At 42.5% G+C, this 18,709-nt stretch overlaps 1 protein-coding gene across 4 annotated transcripts in view; it reads left to right on the top strand.

The window, feature by feature from the left end:
• The window catches only part of LOC123952300 (contactin-associated protein-like 3), a 210,634-nt gene that overhangs the window by 132,258 nt on the left and 59,667 nt on the right, over positions 1-18,709 (top strand). For all 4 annotated transcript variants that reach the window (XM_046021655.1, XM_046021654.1, XM_046021657.1 and 1 more), the window contains 2 exons: positions 1,032-1,178; positions 10,390-10,561. In XM_046021655.1, the coding sequence (XP_045877611.1) occupies positions 1,032-1,178; positions 10,390-10,561 (319 nt within the window). The remainder of the gene's footprint in view (positions 1-1,031; positions 1,179-10,389; positions 10,562-18,709) is intronic.

The raw sequence follows: 18,709 nt of genomic DNA, 5'->3' as shown, positions 1-18,709 counted from the left end.
TTAATGTTAATATTTAAAAATATTTCCTACTGTTTTTTGGTCCATTTTTAGACAGTGATTGAGTATGCACACACACATACACTTTAATGTGATGCTTTCTAAACTTTACAGTTTGTTCTATGAATTTTCATATTTTAGTAATACTTAAGTTGCTGATACACTTTTTCTAAAGAGTTATATTGATATATATGATATATTTTTCTAAGTAGTGTACCAAGATTATATATAGTAATAATAAATGAAAGTAGGGACAAGCTTTTATTTTTATAACAACAATTTTGGAAAATCTTATGCTTCTCAACATCCTAAAATATTAACAAACTAGAAGAGGGGGAAGTACGCCCTGTGCCAGGGGACTAGGATATTTGATCATTTTAAGTTTGTTCAGGATCCTATTGTGTTAGTCTGTTAAAGCCCTAGCATTGGGAGAAACTAAGATTGTGCTGTCCAAGGCAGAATGTTTGGACTGTCCACTCTTGATTCTTCCTTCCTCCTTCAATTCAGCTTTCTTTTTTTTTCTCCCTGTACTTTTCTGATTTAACTGAGTGATGAGAAAGTGAAACACAGTCATTGCCATGTGCACCTATGTCTTAATACTCTTAACTGACCACAGTAATTTTTGCTAGAATATAATTTGTGTTAGAACGCAACTGGCCAATCTATGACTGTGGGAGGTCAGATGCAAGGACCTTCTGGAACCATACATTTACTCAATGAGCATCACTCCACAGGTCACCCCTTCCTCCTAGATAAACATGACCAGGATACCATGTGATCTCATTGCCTGTTAAGAAACCCCCAAGCTCACATCTGTCCCAAGTCTCTCCCTTTCTCTCTAAGAGGCCCAGCTGTCCTCTGTGGTGGGTCTCCATTGCCCAGCCAGCTAATTAACCTGGTGGGTTTCAGGTGAGTTCATGGTGAAGTTTGGTAGGGTGTCTAAGATCGTGATTGTATTGTTTTCAAGCATGGCTCTGCGTAGCTGTATCTATAGGGTTTTTAGGAATTTCTTACCCAATTTTTTTTACTTCCAGGTGCTGGATTAAGTGATGGGCAGTGGCATTCAGTGTCCCTCTTGTTGAAAGGAAATCACTTGAATGTGATGGTGGATGGTGAGGCAGCCTCTATAGCTCACTCCCTGCGTGGGCAGATTGATTCAGGGGACACCTATTATTTGGGCGGTAAGTGAAAGGAACTGGTGGTGCTGGCAATCAAACCATCCTTGTCTTTCCAGCTCCTGCCTTCTGCGACAACCGGCATTTTTATTTTTATTTATTTATTTATTTTTTTTTTCCATTTTATTTATTTTTTCAGCGTAACAGTATTCATTCTTTTTGCACAACACCCAGTGCTCCATGCAAAACGTGCCCTCCCCATTACCCACCACCTGTTCCCCCAACCTCCCACCCCTGACCCTTCAAAACCCTCAGGTTGTTTTTCAGAGTCCATAGTCTCTTATGGTTCTCCTCCCCTCCCCAATGTCCATAGCCCGCTCCAACCGGCATTTTTAAATGAAGGTTAATACTGAAGAGTGAGGTTTCTCTTTCACCTTAGTCAATGAGAATGTTGAGCAAAGACAGTAAGTTTTTCTTAAGGACTTATTTACTTATTTGAGAGAGAGAGCACAAGTGGGAGTGACAGAAGGAGAGGGAGAGAGGATCCCAAGCAGATTCCCCATTGAGTGCAGAGCCCGACATGGGCTCGATCTCATGACCCTGAGATCATGACCTGAGCCGAAACCAAGAAAAGGGTGCTTAACCTACTGTGCCATCCAGGCGCCCCGGACAAAGGCGGTAAATTATGGCCTAAAACGCAAGTCTACGGGGGGCCTTGTTTTGATGTGCATTTGCTAAGATTGGTTTTGAATTTAGCACTTGTTTTCACTGCAGTCACCTGGAAACCTTCCAGAATGCTAGGGCCTGTCTCTGTCCCTAGAGATCTGCTTTCTCTGGCTCTGACGCCCGGGGAGTGGGCTCTCCAGGTGACTCTGTGCAGGCCACTCTGAGGGTCCTTGCTCTCTGTCTCTAACCTTTTGTGCTTCACTGTAGAGTATTTTCGGAAGGCCAGATAACCCTTAGAACCTTTCCTTCAGGTGTTTTTATGCGACAGTTTTCTTGTTGCACATGGGTGGTCTTCTTTTCATCAGCTGCTCTCCTCACCGGGTGGCCCAGGTCTTCCGGTGTGGCCCGGGAGCCACCCATGGCAGCACCACTTTCAAGCCTCTCACAGGTGCAGATGTAACTCCCCTGACTTCCTGAACCAGAATCTGCATTTCCCCAAGATCCCCAGCTGCTCTGTTGCCCTAAATGTTCAGGAAGCGTTCTGTTGCCCACTGTGTATGCACAAAGACGCCGTTACCTACACCAGAGCAAGAGAGGAATTTAATGGCTACTGACACTCACTCACTACCTCGTGGTGAACTTTACCAAGACAACACCAGGCCATCACCCAACTGTGGGAGACGGTGCGTTTGCCTGTTCGGTAGAACTTTGACCAAGTCTGTCCAGGATCTGTGCAGCCAGGGAGGGGGAGCTTCTGAGGGTAACAAATGTCTGTTCTGAGGCATCCGTGTGAAAATTCTGAGCCACAAGAAGCTTAGGCCTGTCAGTTGTGAGACTTCCTTCTAATCATGGCTGGAAGCCATCCTTGATATTATTCCTGTTTCGCATTTTATGGTTGTTTCTTTCCAAAATAAGTTCGAGGTCATGGTGGAGATAACTTGATAGCCCAATAAGAAAGTATAAAATCCTCCTGAAGAGTTGACAGTAAGCCCACACAGGGCGTTTAATCTTTCAAGCCCTCTAAATCAAGCATCACTGTGAGCGTGGAGCGGCACCAGGAGCATTAGAACATTGGATTGCTCACTCTCCCCGCCTGCCAAATATGGTGCACCTCTGACCCAGACAGGTTTTTAAACCTTTATGCTTATGATGGATTTTAGAGCTCTGCAGAGGAACCGATTTCTTCAAAACTAAATAAAGAATTTATCCAGGAGCTGTAACTTAAAACGTAAAAGATTTTTTTAAAAGATTTTTTTTAATTTATTTATTTGACAGAGATCACAAGTAGGGAGAGAGGCAGGCATAGAGAGAGAGGAGGAGGAAGCAGACTCCCTGACAAGCGGAGAGCCCAATGTGGGGCTCGATCCCAGGACCCTGGGATCATGACCTGAGCAAAAGGCAGAGGCTTTAGCCCACTGAGCCACCCAGGCACCCCTAAAATGTAAAAGATTTTGAAGCACTAAAAGGGATAGGAAGAAAAGTCCTTGCTGTATTGTTTAATGGTACAAAATGGAATACTAGTTATTTTGTATTAAAAAGTAAAAAAAAAAAAAAAGCTTTCTAAAACTACAGAGTCTTCTCTCTTATTTGAGCATCGGACAAGTTCCAAATGTGCAATGCACAGCTACATGAGAACAGGTACTTTCCATAAATACTTACATGTTGATGTGATATGAAGTCACTATGTAATTCATGTATGTATTTTAAAATACTACTCATGTTTCTTGAAAGAGCTTTTGTGGGCTCACCCCCTAATGTACACAATTAGACACTACAATGCTTTTAATGTCTCCCTCGCTCCTCTAAATTCTCACTCCCCCAGTTAAGTATTACCCTGCCCCCCCTTTTTTACTAATCTTTGTATCACATTTTTATGTTTTAATCAACATGTAGCACCATGTCAGTTTCAGATGTGAGCATATGACTCAGTGTTTGTATACATTAGGAAATAATCCCACAATAACTAGTTTATATCCATGACCATACATAGTTACAATTTTTTCTTGTTATGAAAATTTTAAGGTCTACTTTCTTAGCAACTTTTAAGTAGACAATAAGGTATTATTAACTGTAATCACCATGCTGTACATTGCATTGCTATGACTTATTTATTTTACAACTGAAAGTTTGTAATTTCTAATGTATTGCTTTTCTTTAGAACCTATATCCATGCAGGTGACTTCACACAGCAGTGTTCTGTGTTCCTGCTTTTCAGTTCACACATAGGGCACTACCGTGTGCCTTCTTCTGGGTTCTGTTTATTGTTATTGCTGTCACTGTTCTAGATTAGTTTTGGAGATCCAGCCCTGTGAGTATTTATAGGTAAAGTTAGTTAATTTTTACTGCCCTGTGGTTTCGATGTGTATGACACCATGTTTCACTTATTAAATCCACCATCCCGTTTTATTGTAGAGCAACAACCTTATGGTGCCCATTTTTTTGCTATTACAAAAATGTGATAAATATCCTAGAGCTGCCAAGAATCATCTTGCCAGTGATTTAAAAAAATTTCCTTATGTACAAACTGTCAAGCTTTCCTAATATACACAGTCAATTTAATGAAACAACCTTTCGTTGTTTCCAGCCTTTGGTCTATGAAAGGACCCTAGAGATTTGGGGGCAGTGTATTGGGAAAAAAAAGCATAATGGGCTTTTCTTACGTGTTTTCATAAAATTGTGTTGATGTGCAGAAAAACGGTCTCGTTAGTACAGTTTCCAATAACAAATCATGTCTCTAAAATGAGCAGAATTACAAAGTTTAAACATCCCATGAGAGAGTATAATGACTTTTCTTCATTACCAGTTTGCTGTTTTTTGGTTATAATTAAAATTTGGCTCTTAGTGGCAAAAATAGTGTAAGATCTTGCAATCACAGCACATTATCTGTAACTAATGTATAAATTCAGAATGACCTGTACGTACTCCGCTGTAAACACCACTTGATTCCTACAAAGCAATTCCAGGCACTGATTCAAACCAACGTATTCAACTCTCCTTTTTTTTTTTTTTTTTTTGCTTTTAGGTGGCTTCAATCTTTTTTTTTTTTTCCCATTTTATTTATTTTTTCAGGGTAACAGTATTCATTCTTTTTGCACAACACCCAGTGCTCCATGCAAAACGTGCCCTCCCCATTACCCACCACCTGTTCCCCCAACCTCCCAGCCCTGACCCTTCAAAACCCTCAGGTTGCCCCAACCTCCCACCCCTGACCCTTCAAAACCCTCAGGTTGTTTTTCAGAGTCCATAGTCTCTTATGGTTCGCCTCCCCTCCCCAATGTCCATAGCCCGCTCCCCCTCTCCCAATCCCACCTCCCCCCAGCAACCCCCAGTTTGTTTTGTGAGATTAAGAGTCATTTATGGTTTGTCTCCCTCCCAATCCCATCTTGTTTCATTTATTCTTCTCCTATCCCCCTACCCCCCCATGTTGCTTCTCCATGTCCTCATATCAGGGAGATCATATGATAGTTGTCTTTCTCCGATTGACTTATTTCACTAAGCATGATATGCTCTAGTTCCATCCACGTCGTCGCAAATGGCAAGATTTCATTTCTTTTGATGGCTGCATAGTATTCCATTGTGTATATATACCACATCTTCTTGATCCATTCATCTGTTGATGGACATCTAGGTTCTTTCCATAGTCTGGCTATTGTAGACATTGCTGCTATAAACATTCGGGTACACGTGCCCCTTCGGATCACTATGTTTGTATCTTTAGGGTAAATACCCAGTAGTGCAATTGCTGAGTCATAGGGTAGTTCTATTTTCAACATTTTGAGGAACCTCCATGCTAACTCTCCTTTTTATACCAACATAATAGCATCTTTTTTCCTGGAGAAGGAATATACACTTTCCAAACAACCCAGCTAATGCTGTCACCAAGGTGGAGCAAACACTCAAAACTAAAACACCCCAATTTACTGATGTTAAATAAGAAGATGAGCATTATTTGTTGTGAAGGAAAAGTAGGAGAGGCAGGTCTAGGAGCAGTGAACATGCAGCCTGGTTCTCAGTAGATGTGCTGTGCTCAAAGCTGTATGCACAGTGAAAGAATCCCTTGTACAGAGCCCTCGTCTGTATGGTCCGTTGGACTCCCCAGTTCTGTTCTGGTGAAAGGGGGGGAGAGGTCAATTTCAAATTGAGTGGGAACTTTGAGACCCAAAGAGGTCAATGCCAGAGATGTTTTATCCAATTCGAAGAGTGGTGTATGCCAGTGTCTCTTTAATTATCCTCTTAATGAGCATCCATCGGGACTGGAATATGCATTGTATTAACAGGGAAATCCACTTTATCCAGTCCATGCTCCATGGCAGTAAGCGGTATTCATGGCAGTCAGTGCCCCATGTTCTGAGACCCTCCTTAGCCAGCTCTCCTGATGGAGGTTCAGTGGCAAGTCCCTGCTCACCATGTGGTCAGTGACTCTTTTTTTGCCATGCTTTCCCATAAGAGCAGATTAAGGCATCTTCCTATTACAGTTAGGGTGGCCATATAATTTATTGTCCAAACCGGGATGCTTTAGTGAATGGAGGGGATGATCTCAATAATTATGGCAGGACAGCAGGCATAAAGCAGGGCTCTGTGGCTTTCTTTCCATGACAAAGTTCCTCTCGCAGATTTGTAGCCTTTTTACATGTAATGCAGGTTTCCCTTTTTCCTTTTCTATTTCTCCTCAGTGTGAGCTTTGTTTGTAAATTGTTCTTCTGATAACAGTTTTGCTCTACCATACCATACTCAGTGTTCAGTGCCTGACAGGGAGGGTAGTGGGAAGCTGCTGTCCTCTGGATTCCTTTTGTGGAATCGTAGTGCTGTCCACCAGCACACATGCCCTGCAGAGTTGGGAAACATTAAATTATGCTCTGAATCTCGTGAGTGTCCTTGTGTGTGTGAGGCCTTAGCAGACCAGAGAACAATGACGGCTGTAATGAGGTCTCACCTCATGACCCGTTCCGGGGTTGTGACAACCAGTGCCAATTTCTCTGTTATCCTCAGAGGTACTTAAATTTCTGACTCCTTCCATGGTGATGGATATGTTCCATTGACTTAGCAATAAATATCCCCTGTCCACTTTCACTGTACATCCCGAATCAGGTCATGGAGGAATGACCCTCTGCCACCTTACCATTGGGACTTTGGGCAATCTGTGTGGATGAACAGACAGCTGGTGGTCTGGGCTTGTCTTGGGCCATGGCACCCCTTGCTTCTTGACCTCTCTCTCATAACTGGAACAAGGAAGGACTTTGTGGTTTGACCTTTCCTTCTTTCCTTCTTAATATTCCACTTTGAGAAAATTTTCTTTGTGACCACTGGATTCAGTTGAGTCTTTATAGGAACACTTAAGTACTGCACTGTATTTATTTTTTCTTTTTCTTTTCTTTCTTTTTTTTTTTTTAGAGAGAGAGAGAGAGAGAGAGAGAGTGTGTGTGTGTGTGTGTGTGTGTGAGTGGGGATGGATGGGGAGGGACAGGGAGTGAGAGAGAATCTTTCCCAGTGCAGATCCTGACACGAGGCTCGATCCCACGACTCTGAGATCATGACCTGAGTGGAAATCAAGAGTTGGACGCCCAGCTGACTGAGCCACCAGGCGCCCCAGATACTGCATTGTATTTTAGATGCATCTGAAGTTTGTGATCTGGAGAAAGGGGAAGGTTTATTGGCTGAACGTTTCTAATCCTGTATCCTAACGTTCTCAGTCCCTAAGCACTGTCGGTAGAAGTCGCCTATAAAGACACAAAGACACACCAGGTGTCTTCCAAACATATCCAACCTTCCAGAAGTTCTTTTATAAACAGAAATGTGCATATTTTCACATAAAACAAGGAAAAAGGAAAGGGAAACTGGACAGTTTGTCCGTTCTTTGTGATGTAACATCACATTTGAAGTGTCAACGTCTCCACGAGGCTCATTTATGGGGCTTCATTGTGTCCAACAGTGGGTTTAACCGGATGAAGGCCTTGGCTGGTTTTGGGGTATATTTGTCAGGAATGCAAAGCCTCAGTCACTGAAAGAAGAGGAGAGATAAATCATGTGCATCTTGTGGAAATTCTTAGGTGCAAGCTGTGGCCGTTGGGTGGGAACAAGAGGAGGCTCTGTCTTCAGTCCCTGTCCATTGAAGGTGCACCAGTGACCCTCATGACAAAAGTTCAGAGAAAGGAGAAAGAAAAACATATAGGTATAATGAATAAAATCTTTATGAAGTTATTGATTCTAGGGGCACCTGGGCTGCATAGTTCAATGTCTGATGCCTGATGTCGGCTCAGGGCATGATCTCAAGTTTGTGAGATCCGGCCCCACGTTGGGCTCCCATCTTGAGTCTCCCACCCTCTGTCCCTCCTCCCCTCATGCTGTCACTATCTATCTCTCTTTTTCTCACATAAACAAATAAATTTCTAAAAAAATAAATTATTGATTTCATTCCATTTAAAAAATAAGAGACTTCTAAAGTAACCTCAAATCCCACCTGTAAATATTACCAAAAACTTCCTTAATATTTAAATGCTTAGAAAATGATTTTTTAATGATTTTTTTAGAAAGATGAATAGTTATGACTCTGTATTTAACAAATTAAAAGAAAACATTCTCCTGGAAATGATGTCAATGAGACATAATTGTATAAGGCAGAGAATGAATAAAATAGGCGAGTTTCTCAGGAAGCATAAAATTTACTTCACAATTTCTTGGAATTAAAAGAATATTAAATTATTAAAAAATGTGCTTCTATTGTGTTTGCATCTGAAAGTAAAATATTTAATTAAGTGAATGCTTGGAGATTTTTATCCCATGTGGCTACAGGTAGGTTTCCCAGGAAGCTGGCTCTCTGCTTGGGACATTTGTGTGTACAGTGGCTTAGTGAGGTTAGTTCTCAGGAATGACCCCCACTGTGGGGGAGAGAGCAGTGGGATGAGCAGAAAGGCGAGGTGTGATGCCATTACCATAGAAACCTCAAGGGAGCTCTGAAGAAGCATTGCCCCTCACGGACATCCCAGTTGAAGCTGTGGGTCACTGACCCATACATTGCATCCGTGGGCACTGGACATCCCTGGGGAGGGTACCACCCATGATACTCTGCTCCCTGCAGCCAGGGCAGCTCAACCTCAGTCCCCCAAATGAGGGGTGTTTGTGAAATGGAGACGAAGCTGTGTCTGTAGATTTCTCCCCATGATGGCCTTTCACCAAAGCAATTGCTGTGAGTGTGTTTTCTTTTCCTGTCCCCTGGGAATCTGGAGGCGCTCATATCGAAGGACCTGTGATTGCTTTGAGGGCAGCTCCACAGAAGGTGGGAGAGCATCCGCCAGCCTGCTGACCTCACGAGGGGAAGGAGGCAGCTCTGAACCCCAATTGGCTTTGACTTTGATTTCAAAGCTGTGTCCTTGCTCATCATGGGTATAAGAGCCTTGTCCTCATGGGAAACCAGGGGGATACAATAAAACACTGACTAGGCATTGTGGTTTGTAATGGTAGAAGATAACCTGAGGCAGATTCAAATTTTTAAGTGTGTTTTGGAGCAAAAACTGATCCAAATCACACAACACCAAAATAGAAGTGGTCAGGAGTGCTCCATGGGCAGGAGCCGGAGAAAGGCTCCTGGAGAGGAGGGGAGGCAGCAAGGAGAGAAATTACTGATTGGCTCCAGCTGAAAGCAGGGGTGGCTGTCTGGGGTCGCTGTCCATAGGTTCTGGATTCAGAGCCTTTATGAGCCACACGAAGCCACACAGAAATCAAACTCATTTACAGTCTCAGAGTCTGGTTTGCTGTCCTGGGCCACTAAAGCTTTTGGTGAGTCACTGTGGTCTGATGGCCTCTTTCCTTCATTGATTTAACAGTAATTTACAGCAAGCCAATTAGTGAATGCATCAGAACTTGTAAAAATTTACTATTACTGAAAACAGTCAAAGCCCATTTCTTCTTGCATGGGGTGCCCCAGGATGCTAACTTTTCTCCGTTATTCTCAGGACCGTATCATTGAGATACTTGTTAGCTGCGTGCGCGTGCGCGCGCGCGCGCGCGCGCGCGTGTGTGTGTGTGTGTGTGTGTGAGAAAAGGTATTTGACTAAAATGCCTCATTCAGAAACAGTTGGAAATTTAAGTCACCTACATTGTCATTAGATGTCTCTGACTGTTTATGGTCAAACCTTGTTTTAACTGTGTTGTGCTTGCACGCACACACACACGCTCAGAGTAGGAATCTCACATACATAATTATTTCTCAAGCATTTTAAATTTTGTAGGTCCTGGTAGGCCTGTGATTTTTTTTCCTTCTGATTCTGTTATCCCATGGCCTTTACTTCATATAGTTTAATATACTGAAAGGACTGATTTCTTTGGGTGGTTTCATAATAGAAATCAAACTCAGCTTAGAGGAAATGGGCCTTGACTCTACTGGTAGAGTCTACCTTTGGCTCAGCTGTCCACCAGCCTGGCTTGAGTTGTTATTTCTGTGTTTTACCAAAACCAGTAGTGTCTGTTCTCAGCCATCCACCACCCGGTCCATGAAGAAGCGTAATCTTCAGGCATCTGTGAGCCAGAGGCGGTAAACTTGCACGTACAGAATACTGATGGCTGTTTTGGTCATGACTGTTGACTTTCTCCTTTGTGTGTCTCTGTGTTCATTCAGGCTGTCCCAACAGCAGCTCTGGCCCTGGATGTGGAAGTCCCCTGGCCACGTTTCAGGGCTGCCTGAGGCTCATCTCTGTTGGTGACCAGGTGGTGGACCCCATCACGGTACAGCAGGGGTCGCTGGGGACTTTCCATGACCTCCAGATAGATACCTGCAGCCTCACTGACAGGTAAAGTCATCCCAGGTCATTTCGGCATTCCTGATTTCAAAATTTTTGGATAATGGGTTAAGAACAAATGAGCCTCTGAGGGATAGCACCTCCTTCTAGTCCCTTCTCTCTTCCTGATAGCCAACCCGTATGGAAAACTATAATTAATTGAAGACTAGAAATCGACTCTGTTTAATTTCAAACAGTTGCTTCTTTCAAATGATGTTTTCTTAGAAGACGCACTGTTATGAGTTTTCCTTGTGTGTGTCCCCAAGCCACTTAGGTTTTACAGAATCCTGTTCATGGTACTGTAATTGTTGAAGAGTGTAAATACTGATGAGTAAAAATACTTCTAAAAATTCTTTCACGGCACAAAACAGATTAGAATATTCTAGAGAGATGATGAATCGTTGAGGACCAGGAAGTCAAAAGCCACATGTGGTCAGCGGAATTCACCCCATGCTCCTTTCTCTATGTGGAAAATGAAAAGTAACTCTGCCTCCTAGAAGCATCTCAGCCTCTGGGATTCCTAGTCACACAAACACAAGGAGGAATGGAAGGAACCCAGTTACCACACACTGAGCAGTCAGTGAGGACATAGTGGGGGAACAGGTGCAAGGGGACAAAGGCACAAACTTCCTGCTCTAAAATAAGTAAGTGTGGAGATGTAATGAGCAGCATGATGGCTGTAGTGAATACTGTTGTGCATATTTGAAAGTTGCTGAGGATCTTGAAAGTCCTTGTCACAAGAAAGAAATTTTTGTGACTGTGTATGGTGCTGGATGGTAGTGAGACTTATTGTGATCACAAGATACACAAATATTGACTCATTCTATTGCACACCTGAAACTAATATAATGTTATAAGTCAATTATTCCTCAACTTAAAAAAAAAAGAAAGAAAACCCCCCAAACCGTAGGACGTTAAAATCGCGAAGCCTTGAAACTTTATTCAAACTGTATTGTTTGTCGTGCTCTTGGACTTTCAGGTTTTCTAACTAAAAGGGATGGCTTAGCTTGATGATATTAAATTTTTTCTGTGCCTGGTATGTCTGCCCTTCCTGAAGTAGGACTGCCTTATGTTCCTGTCAAATAAATGATCACACTCCAGACACCCTCCCACATCCGTGTGTGGCCAATCTCTTCCAAGTTCACGCTGTGCAAAGTGCTTTGTGCAGTAAATCTGTTCCCAGTTTAACGACACTAGTTGGAATCCCATGTCATGTCCAATGTCATGTGTTGCAATTTGGCAGTGTGTTAGAAAGCCTTAAGTTCCAGTAGCTTGAAATACTAACTCATAAGAACTTGTTTCCTTAATGCAGATGTTCATGGGTATTGTTTACATTATGTTCATTTGTAGGGGCAAAGGAGATTCAAAGAATTAGGCAAAAACTCTGAATCCTAATTCTCAGGTTATGAAATGTATGCTGGCGTAGAAATTGGCTTCGTCTGTAAGTGATAACTTCCACCAGCTCTGGAATCCTGAATCTTAGTATTGGGAGGGGGTTCAGAAATATTCATTTGGAGGTAGGGTACAGCCCTTGCCAATGGGAATGGCTGTCCGTGGCTCAGGAGGGTCAGGGGTCAGGTTGTTGTTCAGTCGTGGAGCTCATGTAGCTCAGAGAAAGTTACTTCAGTGCCCTGGGAATTCCTACACAAAGCATGATGCAATCACAGTGTTTCTCTTACATAAGAAATGCATGTTGCACCTTGGGCAGAAAGGTTTTAGCCAAAAACACATAAAAACCCCCAAAACAAAAAACCAACAACAAAGTATGCATGAAGTATGCCTGTGTGTGTGTGTGTGTGTGTGTGTGCGCATGCGTGCGTGTGTGTGTGTGTGGTGTGTATCACCAAAATAGAAAGATTTCCCATATCACACCTAAAAATGGTTGTTAGAAGTACATACCAGCAATGGAGGGGGACATCGGGGATCCGGGATATTTATTAAGTTACCTTCTCTGCACAGAGCAGAAACTGAGGTTCATGGCAACCCTGTAAGTGGGTCTGAAAAGAGCCATCGGCACTTTGGCTGATGTAGCCGATAATTGTAATTTTTTATGTTTTTTGTGGTTTTACATCAGAAAACATGTCCTTACTCTGCACTGTTAGAAACTTCACTCTTCCTTAGTGCTTCAGGCCTCACCTCCACCTCCATGTTCAATGCACTGTGAAGTAAATTCACATGGAAATACGACTGAGCAACCATCCATGCCAGGCTCTTGCGGGGCACTTGCTCCATGCCGAGCCCAGCCGTCGCCAGCCAGCACTTTGCCTGTCTAGAGCCAGTCACGCTGTGTTCAGGTGAAACTGAGATTTATGATCGAAATGCAGGGAATTTTGTAACTCTTATCTGTCAGGCAAAGGAGTTAATAATTCATGATGCATAACAGCATTCCTGGTCCAACAGCACAGCAGGTTATGAAAAGATGTTTGAAACCTGCTGGGGATACAGGAGACCTTCCTGAGCTGCACAAGGACTCATGCATATGGTGCTCTGTGCACCTCAGGCTCCCATGACATGGGAAAAGCTGTGGGCTCTTGGGGACAAGGCTTCAGGAATGAGGTTATCGTGGTGAGGGATCATGTCTTACAGCAATTGTGTTTTGGACATTAGAATTTCATGTCCTATAATTCAGGTTACACAGTCCTTTCCAGGTTTCTTTTAGGATCACAGGAATGCCACCTTGAACATCTCTAGGCATAGACTATACTGATGGGGCTGTTTTGCCCACCTCTGTGGACTTTGGCCAGCGTTCATCTTCTAGATGCTAAATGCAGCATCAGGTGCTCTATTTGTTGCTTTTTGGAGATCAGTAGACTGAAGTGGAACTGTGGGGGGGCTGTGGAGACATGCAGGATGGGTGCCTAATTTGTGCTGGGACAAGGCAGGGCTATCAGAGAAGAGGGAGAGACACCTACCCTGGGGTGGAAGGTGGGTATGTCAGTTGAGTGAGAGAGGCTGGGCATCTGGCAAAGGTTCAGCCATGAGCCCAAGCCAAAGTTCCGCCATGAGTCTGCCTGTTTGAACATGGCTGCTGTAGAAATTGGGTGTCTGAGGACAAGCAGCAGGGATGGCGAGAGATGGGGTTGCCTGGCTGGGAAGGGGCTACACCACAGAGGCCTAGTGGCCAGCTCAAAATCCGGAAACTGATCTAAGGTTCTCCAGGAAGTCACTGAGGTCTCTGTGCTAGGAAGCCACTTGCACAGCTAAGCAATACTGCCGACGGGGGAAGATGGTTTGGGTGTGGGCCACAGAGAGAGGGTGTGTGGCCTGGAGGCCAGGTAAGGGGCTGCCTACCCATGGGAGAAGGGATGATAGCCTGAGGTAGGGAAGAGAAAAATGTAGATGATGTACACGGTGTTTGGTGAACAGAAGCGCAAGCTGATGAGTGCATGTCTATGGGGGGATGGACAGGGACAGGTCAGGATGACCCTCGGGTTCTGGCTTGGACAGCTGGATAAAGGGTGGTATCACTACTCAATGGAACACTGAAGAGGAAGCACAATTTTTGGAGGTACAGAGTCAAGAGGCTTAGTTATTAAATCTGAAGATATTTTGGGAATCATAGAAGTACAAAATCCTAAAGTTGAGAAGAATCTTAAGCATGACATCTATTGAAGTTTTCATCTCAAAGTAGGGATCTCCTCTCACCATAGAGAAGAGAATCCTGCTTCTGTTCCATTTTTTGGGAATGAGACCCTTGCCCATTCACCAAATGCTTCATCATTGTCCTCCTTTCCACCCAGATTTCTACCATGAATCTTCATATTTCCTGCTCTAAATCTATGCACACTTATCCCCATAGTCCAACAAGTACCCAGTGAATTCCCTTCATTGGCTCTCCTCTAGGCTAACAACTGTTCTCTTGGCAATTGTTTAGAGGTCAAGGCATTAAGCACTATCTCAATCCTGATTGTCCTCCTCTGCACCAACTGTGGCCAACATCTTCCCTAAATATGGAAGGCACCTGGTTCATGCACGATATGTAGGATTCATAACCTCCCTTCCCAAAGAAACTGGTGCAGACTAAGCTCACCTCATCTGTGTGTAAGCATCACCAGCATGCTGGACTTGTGGTTTCCACCAATCACAAACATGGGAGTGTGCCACCATTTTAGTTTCTTATTATAGCTGGTGCTTCTCTCTGGTCTTCCTTGTGTATGCTGGGTCCTGCCAGGAAAGCTGGAGGTTTGGGGTAAGGAAGCTGACCTCAGGTGTGTAGAGTCAAGGAAACTGTCCTAAATAGGCCAAGGACATGGGACAACAGTCACTAAGGGAAAGGCCCGGGTACAAACAGACCTGCTCTATAATCATTGGAGGTGAAGAGATGTTCTTCCATTTTCCCAAGAAGCTCACCTTCTAGTTCTTAGCATAGAATTAGGTGTCTTCCACTCAAATGCCAGAGGACCTCGCAGGAGAGTGTTTATGTGTGTCCTTTGAAAGACATTGTGCTCATTTCCAGCACCTTCCTCCCGAATAGCAAAGGAGTGCTAACTGCATAGGAGTAGAAGGAACCCAAAATTATCCATTCCTTTGACTCCTTGAGAGAAATAGGCATAGAGCTCCAGAGGATAACAAGTACTTATGTAAGTAAGTTCCTGCAAATGTATGAGGCTTTTGACTATATTGAGAGCTTTAACTGTATAACAAGAGAGGCCCTGTGGCTTGTCAGGACCCAAGTAATCTGCCTTTAAATTGATGTCAGTCTTCATTTCTACATCATTAACAAAGTTGTGATGCATAACATTCCTTTGTGAGGATATTAACAAATTTGTTTTACCCATTCCTCATTTGATGGACATGTATGTTGTTTCTACTTTTTGACTCTTATGAATAATGCTGATATAAACATGAATGTACAGGTTTTTGTGCAGACCTGTGTTTTTGGTTCTCTTGGGCAGATACCTAGGAGGGGAATTGCTGGGTCAGGGGTGAGTTTGTGTTTAACTGCTTGAGGAACTTCCAGATTGCTTTCCAAAGTACCATTTTATATTCCCAGCAGTGACGTAGAAGGGTCCAAATCCTCCTCGTCCCTGCCTACATCAGTTATGATGTCTTTTTTTTTTTTTTAGCAAATTCTTCTAAAAGAGCTTTTTTATTGTATTTTATATTTTAATCATATTTTAAATCGTATTTTAGTTTTTTCAGTTGTTCCAAGATTCATTGTTAATGCACCACACCCAGTGCTCCATGCAATAATGTGCCCTTCTTAGTACCCACCACCAGGCTCACTTAACCCCCTAAAGTCTTCCCCTCCCAAACCCTCAGTTTGTTTCTCAGAGTTCACAGTCTCTCCTGCTTCATCTCGCCCTCCGATTTCTCCCAAGTCACTTTTTCTTTCCTTCTCCTAATATCCTCTATGTTATTCCTTATGTTCCTCAAGTAAGTGAAACCATATGATAATTGACTTTCTCTGCTTGACTTATTTCACTCAGCATAATCTCCTCCAGTCCCATCCATGTTGGTACAAAAGTTGGGTATTCATCCTTTCTGATGGAGGCATAATATTCCATTGTATATATGGACCACATCTTCTTTTATCCACTCATCTTTTGAAGGGCTTCTTGGCTCTTTCCACAGTTTGGCAACTGTGGCCATTGCTGCTATAAACACTGGGGTGAAGATGGCCCTTCTTTTCACTACATCTGTATCTTTGGGGTAAATACCCAGTAGTGCAATTGCAGGGTCATAGGGAAGATCTTTTTTTAATATTTTAAGGAATCTCCACACTGTTTTCCAAAGTGGCTGCACCAACTTGCATTCCCACCAACAGTATAAGAGAGTTCCCCTTTCTTCACATCCCCTCCAACACACGTTGTTTCCTGTCTTGTTAATTTTGGCCACTTTAACTGGTGTAAGGTAATATATCAATGTGGTTTTTTTTTTTTTTTTTTTTTTGATTTGAATCTTCCTGATGGCTAATGACGATGAGCATTTTTTCATGTGTCTGATAGCCATTTGTATGTCTTCATTGGAGAAGTGTCTGTTCATGTCTTCTGCCCATTTTTTGACTTGATTATCTGTTTTTTGTGTGTTGAGTTTGAGGAGTTCTTTTTTTTATTTTTTTTAATTTATTTTCAGCGTAACAGTATTCATTGTTTTTGTACCACACCCAGTGCTCCATGCAATACGTGTGTTATGATTTTTTTTGGTGAGAACCATTCCAGTGGGTGAGAAGTGGCATCTTGTTGTGGTTTTGATTTGTGCTTTCCTAATGACTAATGATGTTGAGCATGATTACATACATGTGTTTTTCATCTGGTCATCTTTTGTAAGGCATCTGTTCATGATTACATACATGTATTTTTCATCTGGTAATCTTCTGTAAGGCGTCTGTTCATGATTACATACGTGTATTTTCCATCTGGTCATCTTTTTTAAGGCATCTGTTCAGATCTTTTGACTCTTTGGACCCAGTTTTTAATTGGTTGTTCATTTCCCTTATTGTTGAATTTTAAAAAAGTTTTATCTATATTTTGGATATCCATCCTATATCAAATACATGTCTTTGTAAAGATAGTCTTCTAGTCTGTGGCCTCTATTCTCATTCCCTTAAGTTTTAAATTTTAATGAAGCCTGAATTATCAATTTTTCTTTCACAGACCATATCTGAAAAGTCATTGCCATGCCCAAGGTCAGCTATATTTTTCTCCTGCATTCTCTTCTGGGACTTTAGCAGTTTGGTATTTTACAATCAGGTCTATGATCTAAGTTGAGTTACCTTTAAGTTCTTTTAATCTGTAATTGAAACACAGTTGACATATTGTATTAGTTTTCGGTGTAAAATAGAGTGAGTCAGCCATTACATACATTATGAAACACTCAGCCTGAATGATGTCATTGCCATGTGTTACCACACAACCTTATTACAATATTATTGACTATATTCTCTATGCTGTATTTTATTTATTAACTTCTTTTCAGCGTAACAGAATTCATTGTTTATGCACCACACCCAGTGCTCCATGCCATATGTGCCCTCCATAATAGCCACCACATGGCACCCCCAACCTCCCAACCCCTGCTCCTTCAAAACCCTCAGACTCTTTTTCAGAGTCCAAAGTCTCTCATGGCTCATCTCCCCTTCCAATTTCCCTCAACTCCCTTCTCCTATCCATCTCCCTATATCCTCCATGTTATTTGTTATGCTCCACAAATAAGTGAAACCATGTGAAAATTGACTTCTCTGCTTGACTTATTTCACTCAGCATAATCTCTTCCAGTCCCATCCATGTTGATACAAAAGTTGGGTATTCATCCTTTCTGATGGAGGCATAATACTCCAGAGTGTATATGGACCACATCTTCCTTATTCATTCGTCCGTTGAAGGGCATCTTGGTTCTTTCCACAGTTTGGCGACCATGGCCATTGCTGCTATAAACATTGGGGTACACATGGCCCTTCTCATCACTACATCTGTATCTTTGGGGTAAATACCCTGTAGTGCAATTGCAGGGTCATAGGGAAGCTCTATTTTTAATTTCTTAAGGAATCTCAACACTGTTCTCCAAAGTGGCTGCACCAACTTGCATTCCCACCAACAGTGTAAGAGGGTTTCCCTTTCTCCACATCCTCTCCAACACACGTTGTTTCCTGTCTTGTTAATTTTGGCCATTCTAACTGGTGTGAGGTGGTACCTCAATGTGGTTTTAATTTGAATCTCCCTGATGGCTAGTGATGATGAACATTTTTTCATGTGTCTGATAGCCATTTGTATATCTTCATTGGAGAAGTGTCTGTTCATGTCTATGCTATGTTTTTCATCCCTGGCATTTATTTTATAACTGGAAGTCTGTTCCTCTCAATCCCATTCACATATTTTGCCCTTTTTCCTTCCTCCGTCACCTGGTAACCACTAGTTTGTTCTCATATTTATGATTCGGTTTCTCTTCCTTATTGTCTTTTGTTTGCTCATTTTTTTTTTTTTTAGATTTAACATTCAAATGAAATCATATGGTATTTGTCTTTCTCCATCGGACTTATTTCACTGAGCATAATACCTTCTAAGTCCATCCATGTTCTATCAAATAGCAAGATTTCATCTCTTTTATGGCCGAGCAGTCTACCGTTGTGTGTATATATACCACATCTTCCTCGTCCACCCATCTGTTATGACTACTCAGATTGCTTCCATGTCTTGACTGTCGTAAATAATGCTTGCAATA

Source organism: Meles meles, chromosome 10 (assembly GCF_922984935.1).
Source record: "Meles meles chromosome 10, mMelMel3.1 paternal haplotype, whole genome shotgun sequence".
Classification (NCBI taxonomy): Eukaryota; Metazoa; Chordata; class Mammalia; order Carnivora; family Mustelidae; genus Meles; species Meles meles.
This window is presented reverse-complemented; position numbering and strand designations above follow the sequence as displayed.